The 21,873-nt window shown below is 38.6% G+C and overlaps 1 protein-coding gene and 1 long non-coding RNA gene across 2 annotated transcripts; one reads left to right on the top strand and one right to left on the bottom strand.

The window, feature by feature from the left end:
- Positions 1-5,020: 5,020 nt before the first annotated feature.
- LOC143562113 (uncharacterized) lies at positions 5,021-6,668 on the bottom strand. The gene is made up of 2 exons (XM_077050019.1): positions 5,645-6,668; positions 5,021-5,590 (listed from the first exon to the last, which is right to left on the bottom strand). The coding sequence occupies exons 1-2, from the start codon at positions 6,020-6,022 to the stop codon at positions 5,165-5,167; spliced, it is 804 nt and encodes a 267-aa protein (XP_076906134.1). The 5' UTR covers positions 6,023-6,668; the 3' UTR covers positions 5,021-5,164.
- Positions 6,669-9,502: 2,834 nt separating this feature from the next.
- LOC143562112 (uncharacterized) lies at positions 9,503-10,044 on the top strand. Its single transcript, XR_013140423.1, has 3 exons — positions 9,503-9,662; positions 9,741-9,829; positions 9,894-10,044. It is a non-coding gene; the product is annotated as an uncharacterized LOC143562112 (long non-coding RNA).
- The last annotated feature ends 11,829 nt before the right edge of the window (positions 10,045-21,873 follow it).

Raw genomic sequence — 21,873 nt, 5'->3', positions numbered from 1 at the left:
ATTCGTATTTGTATTGTTTTATGTTGTAAACCGACCCGTTTTGTAAACCGAAACTCATGATATATAAAATATTGGATTTTATGTTACGATATTGTTTTACACTTGTTGGGTCTTGAAAACATCCTTTTCGGTCCTTAAACCGCCTTGAAAATGACTTAAAACAAACTTTGGGGACTATTATTGTCATTTACCAAAAAATTGTTTGACCATTTCAACCATCACATGCATCTTTACCCTATTTGAATGAACCATACTCTTTCCATTATAAATGCAAGGCTCCATACACCACTTTGGTTGTTCATCTTCTCCAAACTCTCTCAAATTCAAGTATACATCTTCAACATTTTGCTATTTTGACTACTTAAGGTCAAACTAAAGCTAACCTTGTTCTAACTAATTCTTATTACTTGAAGCTTGATGGCACAACATATATATAATACACACCCCTTGTTACCTTTGATAATTACTTCTCTGACTCCGGTTGGTTAAGTTTTGGACCTCGTAAGGCAAGGCTTCATGTAGTACTTTCGTGGTCCTTGATATATATACACTTATATAACTTGTTTGCACATATTAATCTTGTTTAACTTCTACTCTTTTTAGTTTGTTTGTCATATTTATGAAGTTCCATGGTGTGGGTTTGTAGAGACTAACCTCGGTTTAACCGTAAATTGTCCAAACCGTAAACCGAACTTATTTACTAGGTCTGTTAAATAATTGTTTTAAACATGTTTTATGTTAGATTTAAGTTTCTAAAATCATTTTTACAAGTTATTTAATATTTGGGCATGTGGAACCCATCAAGGAACATATTGTGAGATGGAACCCGAACCAAACCGAACTTTTGTTTAAAAGACTTTCTTGTTAACTTTTTGGTTGTAAAACTTAAGTTTCACCATTTATGAATTATTATACAAGTTCTTTGATATTTGGGCATATGAAAACCATCAAGGAACGTATTGTGAGATGAAAACCGAACCAAACCGAACTAAACCGATTTTTACTCGCTTAAGACACACAAGTGTGTTTCAAGACTTGTATATTTCTTTAAAAATCATTTTTAAACTGATTTTAATTATTTTCTTAAGTACTTGGAATTGTTGGATCCAACTTGATCTCATAACATAGTTTGGACCGACAAAACCGAACACTCGCTTAACGTGCGTTGTTAGTTCTAAATCAATAGAACTACATACTTGGTTAAGTCTTAAAAAGTTTTTATGAGTTATCTCATAACATTTAATATCTTGGAAAGTTGACTTTGGGTTTGACCAATTATCAAGACCCGAACCAACAACCCGAACACTCGTTAAAAACCCGTTTTAGTATCTTTATCCCTAAGAAACTTGCATCTTTGCATTTTTCCCACCTTATTACTTAACATAGGTTAAGTAAATATTAAGGTTAGATACTTTAACCCGGTTTCGAGCAAACTTACATTTTTAAAGTGTTATTATTATAAATTCTTAAATAGTTACATTTTAAACCTTGAACTTTAACTGTTTACTTTTCACAACAATTATTTTATTTAAAGATCTTCAAGACAACCTTTCTAAATCCAAGACTTTCTTTTATTTAGGCTTCATACGTTAAACTCGTCGTTACGGCAAATCTCCAAATTATCATCTTTCAAGTTTATTACTTGAATGTAAGTACTTCATACCCCGTTTTCCATCTTTTGTTTTGGGGGTGATATTTCATCTTATCTAAACTAGATGTTTTATATTTGGGTCTTAAACCACAAACGTTATTGTATACCTTACTTAAATAAATGCTCGATTTGGTATTCTATGATTATATGCCTATGTGTTGATCACTTTCGGTTGGTGGAACTATAAATCCTAGTCTATTTGGCATCCCCTTATAGCAAGGTGTCGTTAACGTAATGCAATTAACGATAACTATGAAATCCTAGACTATTTGGCATCCCCTTATAGCAAGGTGTCGCTAACGTAATTCTATTAGCGATTTTATCTATTTATCCAAGTTATTGCCCTTATTTATTGGTTTGTATACAAGTTTTGTGGCTTTTATTACTATATATATACGTGCTCAAACTTATGAATTGCTACGGGTTTGCATCTAGGTTGATTGTGGAGTTCAAGAAAACGACATTGATACCTCTAGGATATTAGCAAAACGAACAATATTTGATTTGCTATACTTTTCTTATTTGTTGTTGTATTTGACTCATGAATATTGTTATGTGACATTTTCGATGTTGTGAAATGAAATGAGTTTGTTAAATATTTTCGCTTTAAATAGTGTCATGCGCTTATGAGCAATCATTGCACCCCGGCATGTTCCGCCGCCTTTGGTCGGGGTGTGACTGGTGGTATCAGAGCCTTGACAATAGGATAAGTGGTTAGATGTAACGACCTAGTATTGTTATGCTTAGGGTCCTATACGTGTGCTTATACGTGTTTACTCTATAATTGATTGTTCATATCGCATGTTATTTATAAACTTGTTTAAAATTCACCAATATCCTAAATGTTCACATACACACACTTTCATAGTATTTCCAAGGTATCCTTATCTTAAAACGCAAAAGTAGATTTTCATTGTATTTTATGAATTACAAGATTAACTTGGATCCCGTTATTTCAAATCCCTTAAAGGTTGCGTTAATATAGGGCTTGTAACCATCATAGGAAACGAGACATTATAAAACGACCATTTGACAAAAAGATTCCATGGATCGAAGGTGATTTATAGTGCTCGTTTTCTAGGTCACAAATTTATACATGTCAATAATTTAACTAGTCGAATGCGAGCGTTCCGGTCGCCATCCCTATTTTCGGTGTTAAAACAATAGAACTACGGTGGTTCGTGGACTAGTGTTTTGACATGACGTTGTATCTCGATTTATTGTGTTATTATTGTTATTTGAGTTAAAAACATGAAAAGGTCGCGGTGGATCGTACACATGTTTAGATTCCAACGTGGTGTTTTGTAAATATTTTTAGTGTCGGAATATCAAATTATGGTGGTTCATGTACGATTTTTCCGACTCTATAAACCTCAAAATCTCAAATTTTCAAGTTTTAACATCTCAAATCATTTACGTTTTGTTTACGGTTTTGTTATTTATATACAAAGTTTTACATTTTATCTAACACTAACATCTTCTCCTTACTAACTCTAGGATTCACAATCAAAAATCGAAATCTTATTTTATTTTATACACCTTTATATTCATTTCTTTTACCTCAAACTTATCCCATTTTCTTTATAAACTTTGAGCATGCCTCCGGTCAGCCGTCATCCACGCAAGAACTCTAACCGGCTTTTGTAGTCAAGCAAATGGCCGCGGTGATTCCCGAATTTATAACCCAAATCCAAGCTACCCAACCTCCACCCGTTGTTGCACCCGTTGAACCCAAACCCGCATCATACTTGTATAAACAATTTACTAGTACTAACCCAACTGAGTTCTTTGGAACCAACTGTGCGACTACCTTGTTGAAATGGTTTGAATCTATGGAGAGTGTGTTTCGACACAACGAATGCCCCGACGCTAAAAAGACAAATTTCGCGTCAAGCATGTTTAGAAGGACCGCTCTAACATGGTGGGGTAGTGTTATGCACCTCCAAGGTTCGGAAACGGCTATGGCTCTTCCATAGGCCGATCTCAAGGCGCTTATGATGAAGAAATTATGTCCAAAACACGAGCTCCAAAAGCTTGAGGAAGAATTTTGGAACCTAAAACAAGAAAGTGGTGATAACGTCGCTTATTCACTCTGATTTCACGAGTTGAGCATACTTGTCCCTCACTTGGTTACCCCGACCGAGCGCGAGCTTGACAAATACATTGGGGGTTTACCTTTGCAAATCCGGGACTCCGTTATGAGCAGCAAACCCGTGAATCTTGAGGACGCCATCACTTTAGCCGGTGCGCTATCGGAAAATCATGTGAAGGCGGGTACCCTGGCCCTCAAGAAACTGATTGAGAAAGCCAAGCCCGAGCCCCCACCGCAAGCCAAGGTTGAACCCGCACCCCAAGCCATTAACTACTTCAACTCATCCCGTCACAACAACAACAACAAGAAACCCAAATCCAACTACCGAAACTTTGTTGTTACCCAACCTCAACAACAAACTCAAGCTCCACCACCAAACCGAAGACCCTATACCGGTACCCAGCCCCGCTATGCAACACTTGTCAACTTCACCACCCACCAAACATGCCTTGTCGCGATTGTACTATTTGTAACCGACTTGGTCACCTTCACACCACATGCCGATCCGCCCAACGAACCCAACCTAACCAACCAAACCAACCAAGAAACTTTCCCCAAAATTTCCAAAACCGATATGCACCCTACCCACAAAACCAACCTCAACAACCCCGAGCTTGCTTCAATTGTGGAGATCCTAACCATTTCCGCATCAATTGCCCTCGCCTCACTTTTGCTAACTAAACCATGACCGTACCCTACCACCAAACCCAAGCCTACCAAGTTCAAACTTACCAACCTCAAATTCCCCAACTCAATGCACCACTCATCCAACCCATCCAAAACATACAAGCACCACCTCCACCTCCCCAATAAGTACCTCAAGTCAACCATGATAATCAAGGGCGAGCTTTTATGATGAATGCAAATCAAGTTCAAGTGGCAAACGATGTTGTGAACGGTATGTTTTTGGTGAACCATCATTTGGCTTCTATTTTATTTGATACTGGTGCCGATAGAAGTTTTATTTCTTTGAAATTTAAGTCGAAACTTGCTATGCCTCGAACTAAGCTTTCCCGACCGTTTTCTGTTGAAGTCGCCAATGGCAATTCCATTACCATAAATTCCGCCGTCCGCGATTGTATCGCATCCTTTCTAATCATAAATTCTCCATCGATCTCATCCCGATGCAAATGGGAAGTTTTGATGTCATAGTAGGCATGGATTGACTATCTTTGCACCGTGTCGAAGTCGTTTGTTTTGATACATTCATTCGCATTCCGCTTGTCAACGGTAAAATTCTCAAGGTCTTCGGCAACATTACTCCTCGAAGGTTACTCTGTGTTGTTACAGGAAACTCCAACATCATCAATTTGTACTATGTATATCATCATATGAAAAAACCAAAACTAACAAAAGCAACAACATATACACAAGACACATTTAAAGTGTTGATACATGAAAACAAACATTTGCAGACTCATTTACCTTGGGAATCTCAGGAGGAGCAACGCCTTAGCTGCAATTAGTTCATCCTCATCCCAAAGACCTTCCTCTTCTACTACATTTTGACCCAACACATCTTCCTCTTTAGCAGGAGAAGCAACCTCTTCTTCAACTGCATTTTGAAACAACTCATTTTCCTCTTCATTAGGAGCAACAACCTCTTCTTCTACTGTATTTTGAACCAACTCATCTTCCTCTTCAACAGGAGCAGCAACCTCTTGTTCTACCACATTTTGAACCAACTCTTCTTCCTTTTCAACAACAGGAGCAGTAACAACCAACTCATCATGCTCTTCAACAGGAGCAGCAACCTCAGGAAATATGATATCATCATTGTCAGGAACTTCCATATCCTGCATATTCAGCATGCAATGCCCCTCCACATTCACCAACAGATTCATACCCTGTTCTTCTACAACATTTTGAACCAACACATCTTCCTCTCCAAGAGTAGCAACCTCTTCTTCTACCACATTATGAACCAAAACTTCTTCCTCTTCAACATTCTCTACAACCACATGATCACCCACAATACCACCATCATTAGCAGCAGCATCCACAACATTCTCTACAACCGCATCATCACCCACAATACCATCATCTGTAGCAGCATTCACAACAATCTCTACAACCACATCATCACCCACAATACCATCATTAGCAGCAACATTCTCCACAACTGCATCATCACCCACAATACCATTATCTGCAGCAACATCCACAGCATTCTCTACAATCGCAACATCACCCACAATACCATCATTAGCAGCAGCATTCAAAACATTCTCCCTAACACCTCTCGGATTCACAACATTCAACACAACAGGATTACCCATATCCAAAATCCTCTGAAACAGGTTTGAATAAGGGTTAGGACAAACCTATTGTCTCTACCAGACAAATGGACTCTTATTTTTTTTAGGATATACATTGGAAATCAATAACGCACAATATACACACTGACCAGATTCACTCTTTCGGTTTTCCTTCCTGGTGATATTAACATGTCGCCAAACGTTTGTCGGATCATTCATTTCAATAACAGTCGAATTGGATGAAAGATTCGGTTTTTGAGGGTTTTGAATCAAATAATTGAAAAAACAAAGTACAACAAGTGATTGAAATTGGGTGTTGGTATTGAATCGAACTAGATTGAAATAGGGGAATTGAGAAGGCAATTGAATGAATGAATATGGGGTTAGGGTTTTGAATTGAGATCACAATTGACTGAGGAAGAACAGGGGTTTGAAAAAACATGGGGGAAAATCAGTTATGGTTTTCAAAATACCACTTGTAATTATCTCATATTTATCCTTTAATCCCTCACTTATTATTATTTATTGTAATTTGCCAAACGCGGTATAATAATTGATAATAAGCTTTAAAAAAATGAAAGAATAGCAAAATTGAATTTTATTTTTGTTATATACAAATCCTAATTAATAAATAAGAGAAAAGAGATTAGATAATCATTAAATTAAAAAAAATTTCAAAATTATTAATTAATAATTATCTTCTTTAAGAAGAAGAAGAAGAAGAAGACCTTACCTTGGATGATTTGAATAAATGTGGATCTAGATCTATTTAATAAGCTAGATCGGACTAATAAGGGAACACAAAGTGAGGTCATTATGCTTAGAAGGAAGAATAAACAGAGTTTTAAGTGTGATTATGAGAAGAAGAAGCAGAAACAGAGTTTCAAGTTTTGAGAGAAGAATGAATGGGAGGAATAACAATAACAATAACAATAATAATAATAATAGATTTATTTATAACTAGTGAAACCGTCTGTTGCTGGTTATTCACTTTTATCTTTTGAGTTATTACAGAAATGGTCCCTGAACTTGGTTTTGTACCTTTTGTAGTTGTATCCAATACCCGTTTACACTTCTTTTTTTAAATAAGCCACTTTTTTAATAACACACAATCATGCAAATACTTGATTCTAAATGTCCCGACATATGATATAATGGATGGAAAGATTTCGAAAGTGACGACTCGCAGAAAATGACTTTAGGTATGTTATATGTTAAATTTGTAATGTTATTTAAGCTTTGATGTACTTTTTGTCTATAATATGTTGTTTATATAATAACCTTAGATTACTTCTTCGTGCGTTAGGGTGTGTTGTGATTAGCGAAGCCGGGAGGTGAGCGAGTCAATTGAGTGCCTTAGCATTCCCTAGTGAGGTGAGATCAGGAGGTGATCCAAACTAGTAATCAATGATTTACACATCCATTGGGGGTTAAAAACTAGTTCATAATTTATAAACATATATTCCGGGTATCCAAACCATTTGAAATTTTCTAAAATCACTATCAAAATTTGTAAGATAATTTCTTATGGATTTCGGGTTCCGAAGAAAAACTCATTACCATTCAAAAACTAATAATATTGCAGTTTCAGGCACGGTCGTAAAAATCCGGATTAGGACCCGATTAATCTCAATTAATCCCGCTTAATCGCTAGATAATTAATATTTATTAATTATTATTATTATTATTATTATTATTATTATTATTATTTATGCAACTTGACCCTCTCATCTTTGAGAATTTAGTTTCGGTTTTGGTTTTTTTCGGTTTTACTATATGGGCTTGAAAATTTTGGGCTGAAAAAATAAATAAATTTCGGGTTCTAAAATTTTCTAAAATCACTATCCCAATCCGAAAACTTGACTGGTAATTCGTTTATGAATTTGAGTTCCGATGAAAAACTCATTTAACATTCAAAAGCTAATAATCTTGCAGCTACAAGCATGGTTGTAAAAATCCGATTAGAACCTGATTAATACAAGTTAATGGGGATTAATCCCCAAACTCATTACCATACAAAAAATAATAACTTTTTGCAGTTGCAAGCACGGTAAAAAATCCCAATTAATCCCAGTTAAACAGCCCACCCTATTATTAATTGGTTTTCTAGTTTGAATTTGGTTCAATTTGGGTTGAAGAAAAAATCCGGTTTCAGAATCAAATTAAATCATTCAGTTGAGGTTTCATTTTTTTTAGTTTGGTTTGGTTTTTTTCAGTCTTGATATTTGGACGTGAAATTTTTGTGTTGAGAGAAAAAGTTTGTTTGAGTCAGTTTTGAGCTCAAACTAAATTAAAAACGGAAATCATGTCTAGGATTCCATTTCAGTCTGTCAGTCAGCCAGTCTTTCTCCAAATGTGTTCGGAACCTATATAGATAAATACTTATTATATAAATTTACTTGAACTATAATAATAATTACTCTCTACAACAAATACACTTTTAAACACTAGAAGAATTAAAAGTTTATAAAATATAAATGCAAAAATATTATAAAAATTGTGGTGAACCAATGGGGTGGTGTCGATCGGTTAAACCCGAGCGTTGGTAAAATCTGAACGTTGTCAATCCTGGACATTAAGGTGATGAGTCTATGCAAATTCAGTATGTTTCCGTCAAGTTAGTTAGGGTAATGGAAGCCACGACTCAAAATGGTTAGAACATTTTAGGCCAAAATTATTGTGAATCAATGGGCGATTGGGCAATTCTAGCATGTGTAGTACCTACAACCTTTTGAGAGCTGTGAATACGTGTGTTGTACGCTAGGTGGTCCATCCTCACAATATATTTGCAGAGAATCAAGTTAGTTGTAGAAACGCATAATAGCAACCAAAAGCTTAAAATAATATGCTATACAATATATGGCTTTTTACCTTTTTATTTTTATTTTCTAGAACGACTCGTAATATACTCATAATTAAGTCATATTTGCCACATAGATCTACAACTTAAGTCTATGTATAGAGGAAATACACATTACTACCATAATGCTTCTTGAGACAATCATACAATATATGCATACAAAATTTGGGATAAACTTTATACATTTAGAATGTGGCGCGTTGCGGTGGTGTGTCGACATGGATTTGGTTGGTCTAGGCTATGTATATGCGATAACAGAACTAAAAACAAAAAGGTCGGTAAAAATGGACCGTTGTTGGTCGTGGGTGTTGAAACGGTGAGTCGACGCGAATTCTGTCAGTTTCGGTTACGTTCATTACGGTATTGGAAGTAAAATAAAAAGGTCGGTAAAACTCGGGTGTTGTTAGTCTCGGGCTTTGTGGCGGCGAGCCAACATAAATTCAATAAGTTTCAATTGTGTTCATTACGGTAACGAAACTAAAAAACATAACGTTGACGTGGCACAATGCCGGACCGCCACTTGGCCCAGTGGGATGCCTTGCAGCACCAAGCGTCTATTTATACATGTTAGGTAATAATTATACTGCAAATTTTGGAACATATATAATATATTACAATTCAATATCATCTATATCTATATTTTTTGTCTCTCTTTAAGACGCCGTAACATTAAATGTTCATTATATCTTCCGGCGAAATCTCAATGTTCCCGTTGGCTTCATCAAATCATCTCCGGCGGACCTTTCCTCTCCCTATCCAGCCTCCTCTGGCATTAATATTGCTTCGGTTTCATCTATAATGGTTATGGTTATGGTTATGGTTTTCAATCGTCATCTAATTTCTATTTCATTACTTTCTTCAACCTCTTTTTTGTTCCAGGTTAAATTAAACCTTGCGATGGCAGTTGCAAAATCGACAACTTAACCAGCCACACATTCATCTTCAACATAGGATCCGTTCTCTAATTGGTAACGATTATGCTTTATAACTATCCATAGTCGCACACTAACTGCAGCTCTAAATTTGTGATAGTTAGGGGTTAACGATTGATCAAATTCAATGATTGAAGGCACTCTCCAATCCATCCCATCACAGCTGTTGATTGAATTCGGCTTTCTTTTCACATGGATAATTGATTAGGGCTTTAGAGGTCTCTAATTGTTTTAAGGTAGTCATCCACTCAGCAAGGTTTGTGAATAACATGCATTTATCTACTATCTTCATATAATCTATTCATTTGAAGCGATACCCGTAGAGATGACTGTAAGCACCGCAAAAACAGGAACGGGTCAAACATAAACTTTTTGACCCAAACCGACCCGTTTACAAACTTTCTCGAGTTGCCACTTTTAATATTTAGGCTTGTAAAACGAACCGAGTGAACACGAATGGAGCATGTTCGTGTTCATTCATTAAACTTTAACCAAATAAACAATCGAATGAGGATTTCTTGTCCATGTTCGTTCGTTAATAAAATAAACGTGTTCGTGTTACTTTGTGTTATTTTGTTAACAGTATTAAAGAACGAACATAACTGAGTTAAAACCATTTAAAAAGTAAATGTGAACAACAATGTGTTGGTCCTAAAAACTTATTCAAACTAGACTAAATTGTAATGAACCTAAAACTTAAATGACTATATTAACAAACGTATATATACAAACTTAAACAAGCATAAAGTAATGAACACAAATGAATGCAAACAAATTTAAATGAAAGAACGTTCACGACATAAATGAATGTACGAGACATGTGCTCAAGTTCATTGGTCAAACTGAATAAACAAATTCTGTTCATGTTTGTTCGTTTTTTAAAGAAACAAACATACACGAGCTTCCCACCTGTCGATATTTAATTCATTTTGAGAATTTCCGCTATTTATGGTTGGATACAGAGTTGTTTGCCTGAGCCGTTTATTAAAGGGCTAACAACCGCAAGTTTACAAGGACGGGCCCAGATTATTGTTGATCGGGCTTGTGAAAGTCAAAGTCGTGTTTCATTTGGATGGATCACATAGTCCTGAAAGTATGGAAGCTTGTGCAAATTGTTTTTCTTATGCAATTAAAGATCACAGGCTAGAAAGATGCTCCAAAAAGGAATCCACGCAGGTTAGAACATGTTGTTGTCTCTTTCTCAAAAAGAAAATGGTTCATTCTTTTATACTATTAACTTGACTGAAAATGCAGATATTATTGTTCAATTGTATGTCAGTTAGGGACCCGCAATTGTTGTTTCCGCGACTATTGGACACATGCGCCTGTCAAGGTATCTCAGTTACATACCATGTTTGTATATTCTTTTTGTTTGTTTTCTAAGACGTAAAATAGTTAATGCTTGCTTTATATGACCCGTGTGTGATAACATAGCCTGAATTGATCCCTTCACATTTAAGGTTTACAATGATATTCATTTTTCACTTTTTAGGTGTAAGTTTCGAAAAGGCATTGTTTGTTCCAAGCATGTCACTACGTCCACTTCAATTTTCTTCTCTATTATCGTCTGAGGTAACAATTGCTTGTTTTGTTCTTCCCCAGAGTTGTTTATTGTTATTATCCTTAACTGGTACGTATATGTATTTTATGTTTGTTTTCTTTTTGTTTCTTTGCAGATTGGTATTAGCGAGATCTGGTGCATTGTGTCATGTTCATTAAATTGGTGGACCGGGTTCATAAAATATTTCCAGAAACAAGATGCAAAGCCTCGATGCTCATCTAGGATCGAATCGCTTTGCTTATCCATTAGTGGCATGGATAAAGCCAAGTTATTCATTCATGACTGTTGTGAGTCAAATTCGTCACATGGTAATGAATCACTAACTGAGGCCGGGAGAAATAGGCGAGTGCAGGTTAAGAGACACTTGTATCCCTGGTGAGTTGTTTTAAAAATATTATCTTTACATGTATGCAATGAGGAATATGAATTTTATGACCATATCGTATCTTACAGGTTAGTTGCAGAGTTCAGTATCCTTGATTCCTTGGGATTACTCATAACTTTAAAAAAGAGGACCGGAAGGATTTCAAACAGATAAGATATGGTACCCATTTTTGGATTAGCATTCTTAAAAGTATTTTAACTGTATTTACTAGCATAGTATAGTATACATTTTAATCTTTCATTCACTGGCATAGTATATATAGTATACATTTAGGTGATTTTTTTTTTATCATATCTTTAGCATCTAATATGATAAAACTTAAAAATAAGTGAAAAAAATAAATAAATATATAACCCATTGTAAACAAAAACTTAACTTTCGTATAATTTTTTTTAATGAAAATAACTATAGAATAAATAAAAATGATTAGGGTGATATAATTAAAAAATAGTAAAAGTTAACATTAGTTAATAATTAAACTACTTATAGAGTGAGTGTTGCAGACTATGGTGTCAAAAACAGCAGTATAACACCGTAAATAATAATAGTACTAACATGTATAAAGCATGAATATTTATTCTTAACAGATTTGTCAATAATTAGGGTGTGTTTGGGATTTTTTTTTATTTAAGATGAAAAGAGTGAAAAGGTCTTGCGAGTATTTGATAAGGAGTTTTAAAAAAAGTGTTTGGATTAACATAAGTCAATAAGTTATTTTTTAAAAAGTGTTTGGTTTAACTTATTGATGTAAAATGACAAAAAAGGACACCAATTACACACATTTGGTTATTGATGCGATGCAACTGACAACAACACTTGATTGCAATGCTAATGATAACTTCATTAAGAGGAACACCAATTGCACACATTTGGTTGAAAAGATGAAGAGAGCAAGTGTAATGTTTGATTTTAGTAAGAGCAGTTAGCAGCTAATTAATTAAACTTAACAACCGAGGGCAGGGGGCGTGTTTGAGACATTTCATCGAACAGATTCAGTGCATCATTCAAGTTCCTAACTTTATGAAGCTTAGACCGATTATCATCCGAGTGAATGGAAGCAACTTTAATAATGTGAGTACCAAATTGTAAACCTAACTGTAAAGATGAGAAATGGGTACCTCTGACAGCAGATTTTTGAAAGATTCATCATTCATCATCAAAACCCATTTTGAAAGATTTATTTGTATTTTGATGATCGGCAGATAGGTAGGAGGATGTGTTAAGGGTGGGTGAAATAATGATATGTAGGGTGGGTGAGTGAAATAATGAAAGGGAGCTGGTGGAAGAAGGGTGAATTGGGTATTTAAATTGGTTGACTCATTCTTAAAACGGGTCAGGTTCGGTTAACATGTTTAAGATAACAGGATGTTTCAGCTGACCAAAAACTTAAATTTTTTCGTGTCGAGTTCGAGTTATATTTTGGGTCGTGTCAGAAATTGTCATCCCTAAATTATTTTGATCTAAAATGTTTTCAACAGTGTTAGAAATTTGTTTTTCATTCTAGTCAAGGTACAATGTTAATATTATTTTACTAAAAATCATGTTATCGGCTACACGTCACATTAAGTAAAAAATTTTACTACCTTAAATAGAGAAAACAAAGTTGATAGTGTTACTTTTTCAAAATAAAGATTTGAAAACAAACTATGATAAAATTTAGAGTAAATTGCAAAATTCATCATTTTCTTGCGAGTTTTGTCATACCTTAATGTGGTATTTTCGTGTCTTGTTTGGTTGTATTCCCTTACTTAGGATGACTAATGCTTTTGATTGTATATATCATTAGGTTTGGATTGACTAATCAAGTTGGATTAGTGTGTGTGTGGTTGGGGGGGGGGGGGGGCACAGAAATAAGGGAACAACCCTAGTTTTCTACCGGTTCTATTTTAAGTGGTTTGCCATTTGGGAAAAAAACGAGAAAAAGTAGAATGACACCTTCATATTTGTGGAAAAATAAAAAACCCAAAAAAATGATAAAAACTAATGTTATGGGAGAAAAAAATAGGGAACATGAGATGACTTCCTCCCCTAGAATGATACATTTTGATTTAAACAGGTTTTTTTTGCCCGTGCTTCGCCGCAGAGACGTATCTTATATGTTGAATATAATATAACACGAATATTACAAAACTTGCATGCATAAATGTATTAGTATTGATAATTTATTATACCTATGGTTGAAAAGTGGCAGTATGAAAAATTGAATGGTTGAGAATTGATAGTTGTGTTAAATGTATTAGTATTGATATTTTATTTCTATAACAATTGTTGAAAGTGATAGCACAATGTTTTAAAAACTGATATTTTACTTGTAACGGATTGAGCTAAAAAATGGTACAACCGGTTGAACCGAGTTACACCGGGAGATTCAACCAGTTGAATAGTTTACCTTATAATTTTCTATAAATGCAACTTCACACCAAAATAACCCAAAAGTAATTGATTCTATAACAAAAAAGTAATCTAAAAGTTAATTCATATTAAAAAAGTAATACAAGAACACTTAATTTTAAAAAATTAGTCAACGAATAACCCTTGTTTTCTACGGGTTACATTTTGAATGGCTTTGAGGAAACGATGAGAAAAGGTAGAATGGCATCTTCATGTTTGAGAAAAATGTAAAAAGATCATGTTAGATGCGAGAAAAATTGGAATTGAGTTTTAATATATATAATTTGATTTAAGGGTTTAAAAAATGCACATAGCCGTTGAATGGCTCTTTCTTGAACCATGAGCATTGAGCTACACCAACGTTTTATACAAAACGTTCATCGCCAAAACGCACCCCAAAACGGTCAGGGGGTAGTGTTTTCCGGCAATTTGGGTCAAGACGTCGCCCCAAAGCTCTCTACTATGGATGGTCTTTTAGCCTAAGTAATAAATACGATCTTATCTTGCCGTTCAAAATAAATAAATAATAGTTTTATTGGATTTTAAAATTCGCAACTTTGATCATTTGGCCGGCTACACTCTCAACTAAAGAAATGTTATCCACCACTCTCAACCTTTAACTCTTTTTTTGTTGTCACTCTTTAACTAATAGAGCACTAACAACGTTAGTATTGTTGCTGGCGTGACATTTTTCTTAATAATAAAAAACATATTTGTGGGTCTCATACCACCACATCATCCTCTTTTTTCCACATGAAACCCTAACAACTTTCACGATTGGTGAATGATAATAAAAATATTGTAAAATAAAAGCCAAAAATAAACTATTGAATCAAAACTAATAAGTTTAAACAATCTTAAGACCAAAATCGAAGTTCTTTATACAAATTAAGATTTGAACACAGTTTGTACTGCGGTAAAGTAAATAACTTTTAGGATTAAAATCTTTTAAACTGTATATGATATTACATAATTGTGTTTACTTTACATAATTGTATATGATCAATTTTTTTAAAAAAATTATTAAAAAAATTATAAATTGAAGAATGAAGTATAAAAATTGAAGTATAAAAAATAGAAACTTATAACAAATACATAAATAATTTTTATAAAAATTTACTATATAAGAATAATTACTTTCTAACAACAAATACCCCTAAGAATTAAAAGTTTATCAAGTTTAAACACGAAAATAAAAGTAAAGTTTAAATCTTTCATATTAAACCTATAGATTTAGTTTAATACCATATTTAAAAAAATCATTAAAAAAGTTATAAGCATGTTTTTGTAATGTTAAATGTACAAAAATTAGAAATAGAAATATAATCGAATACATAAACACATATAATAATAATTATCTTAAATATAAAAGAAAAAGAAAGGTTTAAATATAAAATGACAAGATGAACCTCTTTGGTTTGGTTTAAAAAGATTTAGATCTGAGCTAGATCTAGCAAGCGAAGCTGACTTGGATCAACTAATACGTCAATCAGCTGGGATTTGGTGGGATTTGGTTCGAATAGATATAGACATCAACATTTGCAGCCGCACCATCACCCACATTTGCACTACGACCGACACCAACATTGACCATCACCTATATTTGCACATGCACCCACGCCACTAACACCAACATTTGCACTCGTGGTGACACCCGAATTTGCACCGGTACCGACACTCGCATTTACACTCCAACCAATACCAACATTTAAAAAGACAAGTTTATTATCAGGAATATAGAAATCTTCCATGTTTACACACAAGAAGTAAGGGTGGTGAAGAGGTAGGTCCCAGCAGAGCCCAGTTGGACCCGCAAGACTCACCTTGAACAGGGACGTCTGCGCAACAATCAACTGCTCCAGCAGGATCCCACCATGCTCAGAGAACCTTACGCGCAGTACGCCAGCTGTACCCGCAGGGAAAGCCTCCCAATGGTGAAGTACCCCGCCTGTTCCCGCAGCTGCGGATACAAGCCATCAGGGAAGGCTACCCGCACTAACAGCAAGGCTACACGCACAAGGCATTAGCTACTTCAGTAGTCACATGAAGGAATGAGCAAGGCAGGAATACTCCCGCCTAAATGAGCCAGTCCGTATGCTTCTGGAAGATCTTTCGTACTATACCTACTAAGGTATGGGCAGAACAGACAATTTGACCAGAACAGCCCATGAACCAATCACAGGGTGACAGCTCACCGACAACAATACGAGGAGGAGCACCCTCTAGTACTGTTTGTCACTATTAGCCGCTGCCTACTCACCAACCCTTACGATGGGACGTGCGCAGCCTACAGTTGGTGGAACAGTGCGTAGCCGGCAGTCAAGGAACAGTGTACAGCCGACCTTGTTACTGTTGGCCGTAGCCTATCCACCAACCAGCATGGCCTGTGCGTAGTCCACTGTTGGTGGAACAGGAATACTATTCGGCCGGCTGTACCTTCTAAGAAACCTACATTCGGCTATAAATACTCCAACACCTTGGAATGGTAAGGACATCATCGGATATCTTTCTTATCTAGCAATCTCTTAATATACACTTATATTCAGAGCAATCTAGTCTGATTCTCACGCCGGAGGGTGGTCACAAGGAGGAACCCCCCCTTCTCAGTGACGAGCTTACGGTGTCTGTTTTGCAGGTCCCCTGAAGAACAACCTTCTCAGCAAGACCTCAACCTCGTGGGAAACATTACTTAACCCCCAAATTATCTATAATCTGCCCAGGGTTCACTTAGTGTTTCTTCATTGGCGCCATCCGTGCATAAAAGCTAGAACTAATTCTTAGTTTTTTCAAAATTTCTGAAGAAATGGTTAACGTTACTCCGGTCCCAAGGCCAGTAAGTGACCAAGAAACCCCGGTGACCACAACCCCAGTAACTGGGAACACCGGCGGTTATACAAATCTTACGAACACTACCCCGGCTACCCAAGCCGGGGCAAGTGCAGTAAATATTCCACTGGGGTTCACTGATGCCCAGTTGGAGAAACGAACGAGGGTCCCTCGCCAAACACTAGATCAAGTTAAGGCGTGGGCCGAAGCACGACAGAAAGAGTTCCAGGCTGAGTTGGATGAGCGCTTGCGTTCAATTCAACAGGCTGACGAATTCGGCAGTACTCGCCAACATCTCAATATGAATAGTGAGTGCGAGTACTCAGACGATGAGCGGGAAGAATCCGATACCGACGCAAACCCTCGCCATAAGGCAAAAGGGAAGCTTAAGGAAACGGACTTCCAGCCGACAAGGAATTTTGGGGAAGTCTTTAAACCAACAAATGCGGAGAGAAACCCGCGCGACTTCTCCAAAACCTTTAGACCAACTGCTGCAAATGCAGGAAAGTCTAAGTTCGCAAGGGACATTGCGGAAGCAATCGCCCCGAGAAGTGCCAAACAAATGTCCAACATCGGCACTTATGATGGTCTATCCGACCCAGACGACCACTTGAACAGATTCATTGCGGGGGCAACCGTCAGTAACTGGACGGAACCCACGTGGTGTTATATGTTCCAGATGACTATGGTTGGAGCGGCCAGGGCATGGTTCGATCGTTTACCGGTCCACCACATTTATGATTGGGCGGACTTTCAGAACAAGTTCAGCCAGCACTTCAGCCATCAGAGGAAATATACTGAAGAACAGTGGACGATCCTCAACTGCGTTAGAGAGGAGGATGAATCTTTACTAGACTTCATCACTCGCTTCAACTCCAAAAAGCTAAGTCTCGGCAACATAAGTGAAGATCTTGTTCGCGCTGCTTTCATACAGGGCGCCGAATACCCAGAGCTTATCCGCACATTGACGGGTAAGGATGGCATGCCATCAACATGGGATGCCATCATGACGGCGGCTAAGCGCTTTGCCGAGACGGAGAAGCAACTGGGAAGGGATCTTCCCCAGAGTACACACCTCTACACGCAGAGAACCAGAGAAAACAATGTTCGGATCGCCCGGCAGAACAAAAAGAGGAAGCTAGGTATCTGGCAGTCAAGGGTAAACTTTGACACCTCATCCAGCTCTCACCCTCTTGTTGGCGGAAGAAATCACACACACCCTTCAAGCCAAAAACACCGGTGGACGCCACTCACCAAAAGCGTCACGGAGATATTTGCCACTGAAAAGCTACCATGGCCAAAAGCTCCAATGATCCGGCAGCGACCTAATGCGGATCAGAGTAAATCCTGTGACTTCCACGGGACAAAAGGTCATAGTACGGAAGAGTGTACATCCTTGAAGGATATTGTTGAAGCATTCGTCAAGGATGGAAGACTGGCACACCTGGTGGCATCAATCAAGAAGGGAGGAAGGAACGACAACCGGTACCGAGGCAACGGACGAAAGCCCGTTGACATCAGCATCAACATGGTTCATGGTAAGATCAGAGGAAGGAAAAGGCGAACGACAGAACCATGCGCGTGGAAGGAAGCTGAGGTGCGCTTCCCGCGAGTGCCAGGAGGACCCAGCAAAGAAGGCCCTATCGTCATCAAAAGCCAGCTGGGGCACTACATCACTTCTCGCACTCTTGCTGACAACGGCGCCTCGTCAACGGTGATGTACAGGCAGTTCTTCGACAAGTTAGATGACGAAGACAAAGAGCGCCTGGAAACGATCTGCGCCTCGATGGAAGGGTTCGATGGCAGCACAAACACCCCCCTGGGCATCCTATCTTTCCCCGTCACTCTTACGGACGGGAATCACTCACGCACAGAAGACGTGGATTTTGTCGTAATGAGGAAGTCACACCACACATAATACATTCTCTTCGGAAGAGACGGGATGGCAAGATTCAACGCCGTGGTATCCTCAGTCCACGGCATGATGGGATGGCCAACAGCTGAGGGTGTAGCGATGATCACCGGCATTCCCCAGGTATGCATCGCATCTGTCTCATCTAAACCCAAACCAAAGATGGCTAAACCAACCATCACCGAGCCAGAAAGATGGGCCTTCAACGGCAAGTACCCTGACCAGGCCGTTTCTATTGGCCCAACAGTTGTTGATCCCACACGCACCTTACTCAAGCGCTTATTACAGAAAAACGCTGACATCTTCGCGTGGACACCAGCTGACATGACTGGTGTACCCCGAAGTAAGGCAGAGCATAAGCTCAAATGCGATCCGGCTGTTACGCCAATCGTACAAAAGCGCAGAGTAATGGGGCCAGAACAAACTAACGCGTGTAGAACCCAAGTCAAGGAACTCCTTGACGCAGGCATCATACGCGTTAGTAGATATCAAACTTGGGTTGCAAATCCCGTTATGGTACCGAAGAATAACAAACAATGGCGCATGTGCATAGATTTCAAGGACTTGAACAAAGCATGCCCCAAAGATTGTTATCCGTTACCCGAAATTGATCTTAAGGTGGATTCGTTGGCACCATTCCGCCTTAAATGCTTCCTGGACGCGTATAAGGGGTACCACCAAATCCACATGGCCGTTGATGATCAGGACAAAACCGCTTTTCGGACGCCCGATGGCACATTTTGTTACCAAATGATGCCATTCGGACTTAAGAATGCCGGGTCCACATACCAACGCCTGATGGACAACCAGTTTCATGCCCAAATCGGGAGAAACTTGGAAGTCTACATGGATGACTTGGTCATCAAAAGCCCTGACCCAGAAGCGATGTTGAAAGACATCGAAGAAACTTTCAACACGCTCAGGAAGATAAACATGAAGCTCAACCCGAGTAAATGTGCCTTTGGAATGGAAGAAGGGAAGTTCTTGGGGGTCATCGTCACTAAAGATGGCTTCAGAGCGAACCCTGAAAAGGTCGAAGCCATTATCAAAATGGAATCACCTACGACCATCAAACAGGCTCAGACACTGAATGGACGACTAGTAGCACTTAACTGCTTTTTGGCAAACCACGCGGATAAGTCGTTTCCCTTCGTGTCAACGTTGAGAAACTGTTTAAAGAAAACGCACTTCCGCTGGACACCAGAAGCGGAAGCAGCTTTTCAGGAGATTCGGTCACGCTTGATCGAACTCCCAACGCTCACAGCACCAAAAGCGGGAGAGGAGCTAATCCTATACCTTTCCGCAACAGATAGAGCAACCGGGGCAGTCCTGCTAGTAGAGCGAAAAGGCATCCAGATGCCAATCTATTATGTCAGCCGTATCCTAACAGACGTAGAAACCCGGTACTCTACCCTCGAAAAATTAGTCTTAGCACTTATACACGCTTCACGCAGGTTAAGACGATATTTCCAGGGTCACCCAATCACCATTCTCTCCAACTTCAAACTCGCAAACGTTCTAGGCAAACCCGAGTTATCGGGACGCCTAGCCAAATGGGCAATTGAGTTGGGGGGGTACGCGATAAAGTATAAGCCAAGACCAGCCATAAAAGGCCAGGTTTTGGCCGACTTTATTGCGGAAGTGCATGCATCGCGGGAAAAAGAGTGCCAGGAAGAGGCTCAACCCTCTCCAGCACAAGACACCAATGATATCTGGCGACTCTACACTGATGGAGCAGCCAGTAACGAGGGTCCAGGCGCAGGGCTGAAACTAACCAACCCAGCAGGCCAAGACTACACTTACGCTATTCGACTGGACTTTCCAAGTACGAATAACGAAGCCGAGTATGAGGCATTCTTGGCTGGGCTGAGAATTGCGCGTAAGATGGGAGTGAAAAACTTGGAAGCCCACGTGGATTCCATGTTAGTAGCCAATCAAATCAACGGGACGTACACGGCCGTGAACGACACAATGGCCCTGTACCTCGCACAAGCAAAATCCCTTATGCGCGATTTCAACGACTGCAAAGTCATACACGTCAAGCGAAGTGAAAACAAATCTGCGGATGCGTTAAGCAAGCTTGCATCATTAGCCTTCACCCATTTAGGAAAGGATATCCGCATTGAACTCCTCGAGACACCTTCGGTCCCGCACAAGGAAATTTGTGTCATCCAAACCGGCACAGAAACATGGATGACACCAATAATAAAATACCTTGCGGCAGGCACATTACCAGAGTCAAAAGCACAGGCAAGAAAACTACGCTGTAAAGCACTGAATTATCAACTCATCGATGACATCCTTTACAGACGTAACTTTCTTGGCCCACTCTTGAGATGCGTGGACAACCAAGATGCTGACTACCTCCTAAGGGAAGTACAGGAAGGCATCTGTGGAGTACACGCAGGTCCCCGCGCTGTTGTAGCTAAGCTAAACAACGCAGGATACTTTTGGCCGGGGATGCATACGGATGCGCTGGCATACATCAGAAAATGCAGGTCTTGCCAGCTCTACGCACCCAACACGCACCGCCCGAAGAATGAACTTGTTCCAGTCACCTCTTCATGGCCATTTCAGAAGTGGGCCATCGATGTGACAGGCCCATTTCCTACAGCAGCAGGAAATGTTCAGTTCCTAGTGGTAGCCATCGACTACTTCACCAAGTGGATAGAAGCAAAACCCTTAGCCCAAACAACCGCGAAACATATCAAAAAATTTATTTGGGAATTTATTATTTGTCGTTTTGGACTTCCACAGAATTTGGTGAGCGATAACGGCACCAACTTTGCTGACAAGAAGCTACAACAGTGGCTGAAAGAACTTCAAATCACCCACACCTTTACCTCAGTGGCGCACCCGCAAGGTAATGGTGAGGTGGAAAGAGCAAATAAGAGCATCGTCGAAGGCATAAAGAAAAGACTCTTGGAAAACAGATCCGGCTGGGTGGACGAGCTTCCGCACGTCCTTTGGGCAAACAGAACGCTGAAGAAGGCCAGTACGGGAGA

This window comes from Bidens hawaiensis, unplaced genomic scaffold (assembly GCF_021521415.1).
Source record: "Bidens hawaiensis isolate Kalapana, Puna unplaced genomic scaffold, B.hawaiensis_p1.1 tig00020911_1, whole genome shotgun sequence".
Taxonomy (NCBI): domain Eukaryota; kingdom Viridiplantae; phylum Streptophyta; class Magnoliopsida; order Asterales; family Asteraceae; genus Bidens; species Bidens hawaiensis.
Note: the sequence above shows the minus strand (reverse complement) of the source record. Positions and strands in the feature narration are given on the sequence as shown.

Coding starts and splice junctions, on each gene's coding strand:
- LOC143562113 (XM_077050019.1), bottom strand. CDS start 6,022: ATGGGTAATCCTGTTGTGTTGAATGTTGTGAATCCGAGAGGTGTTAGG. Junction 5,591..5,644: donor ATAATGTGGTAGAAGAAGAG/GTTGCTACTCTT, acceptor GTAGAAGAACAG/GGTATGAATCTGTTGGTGAA.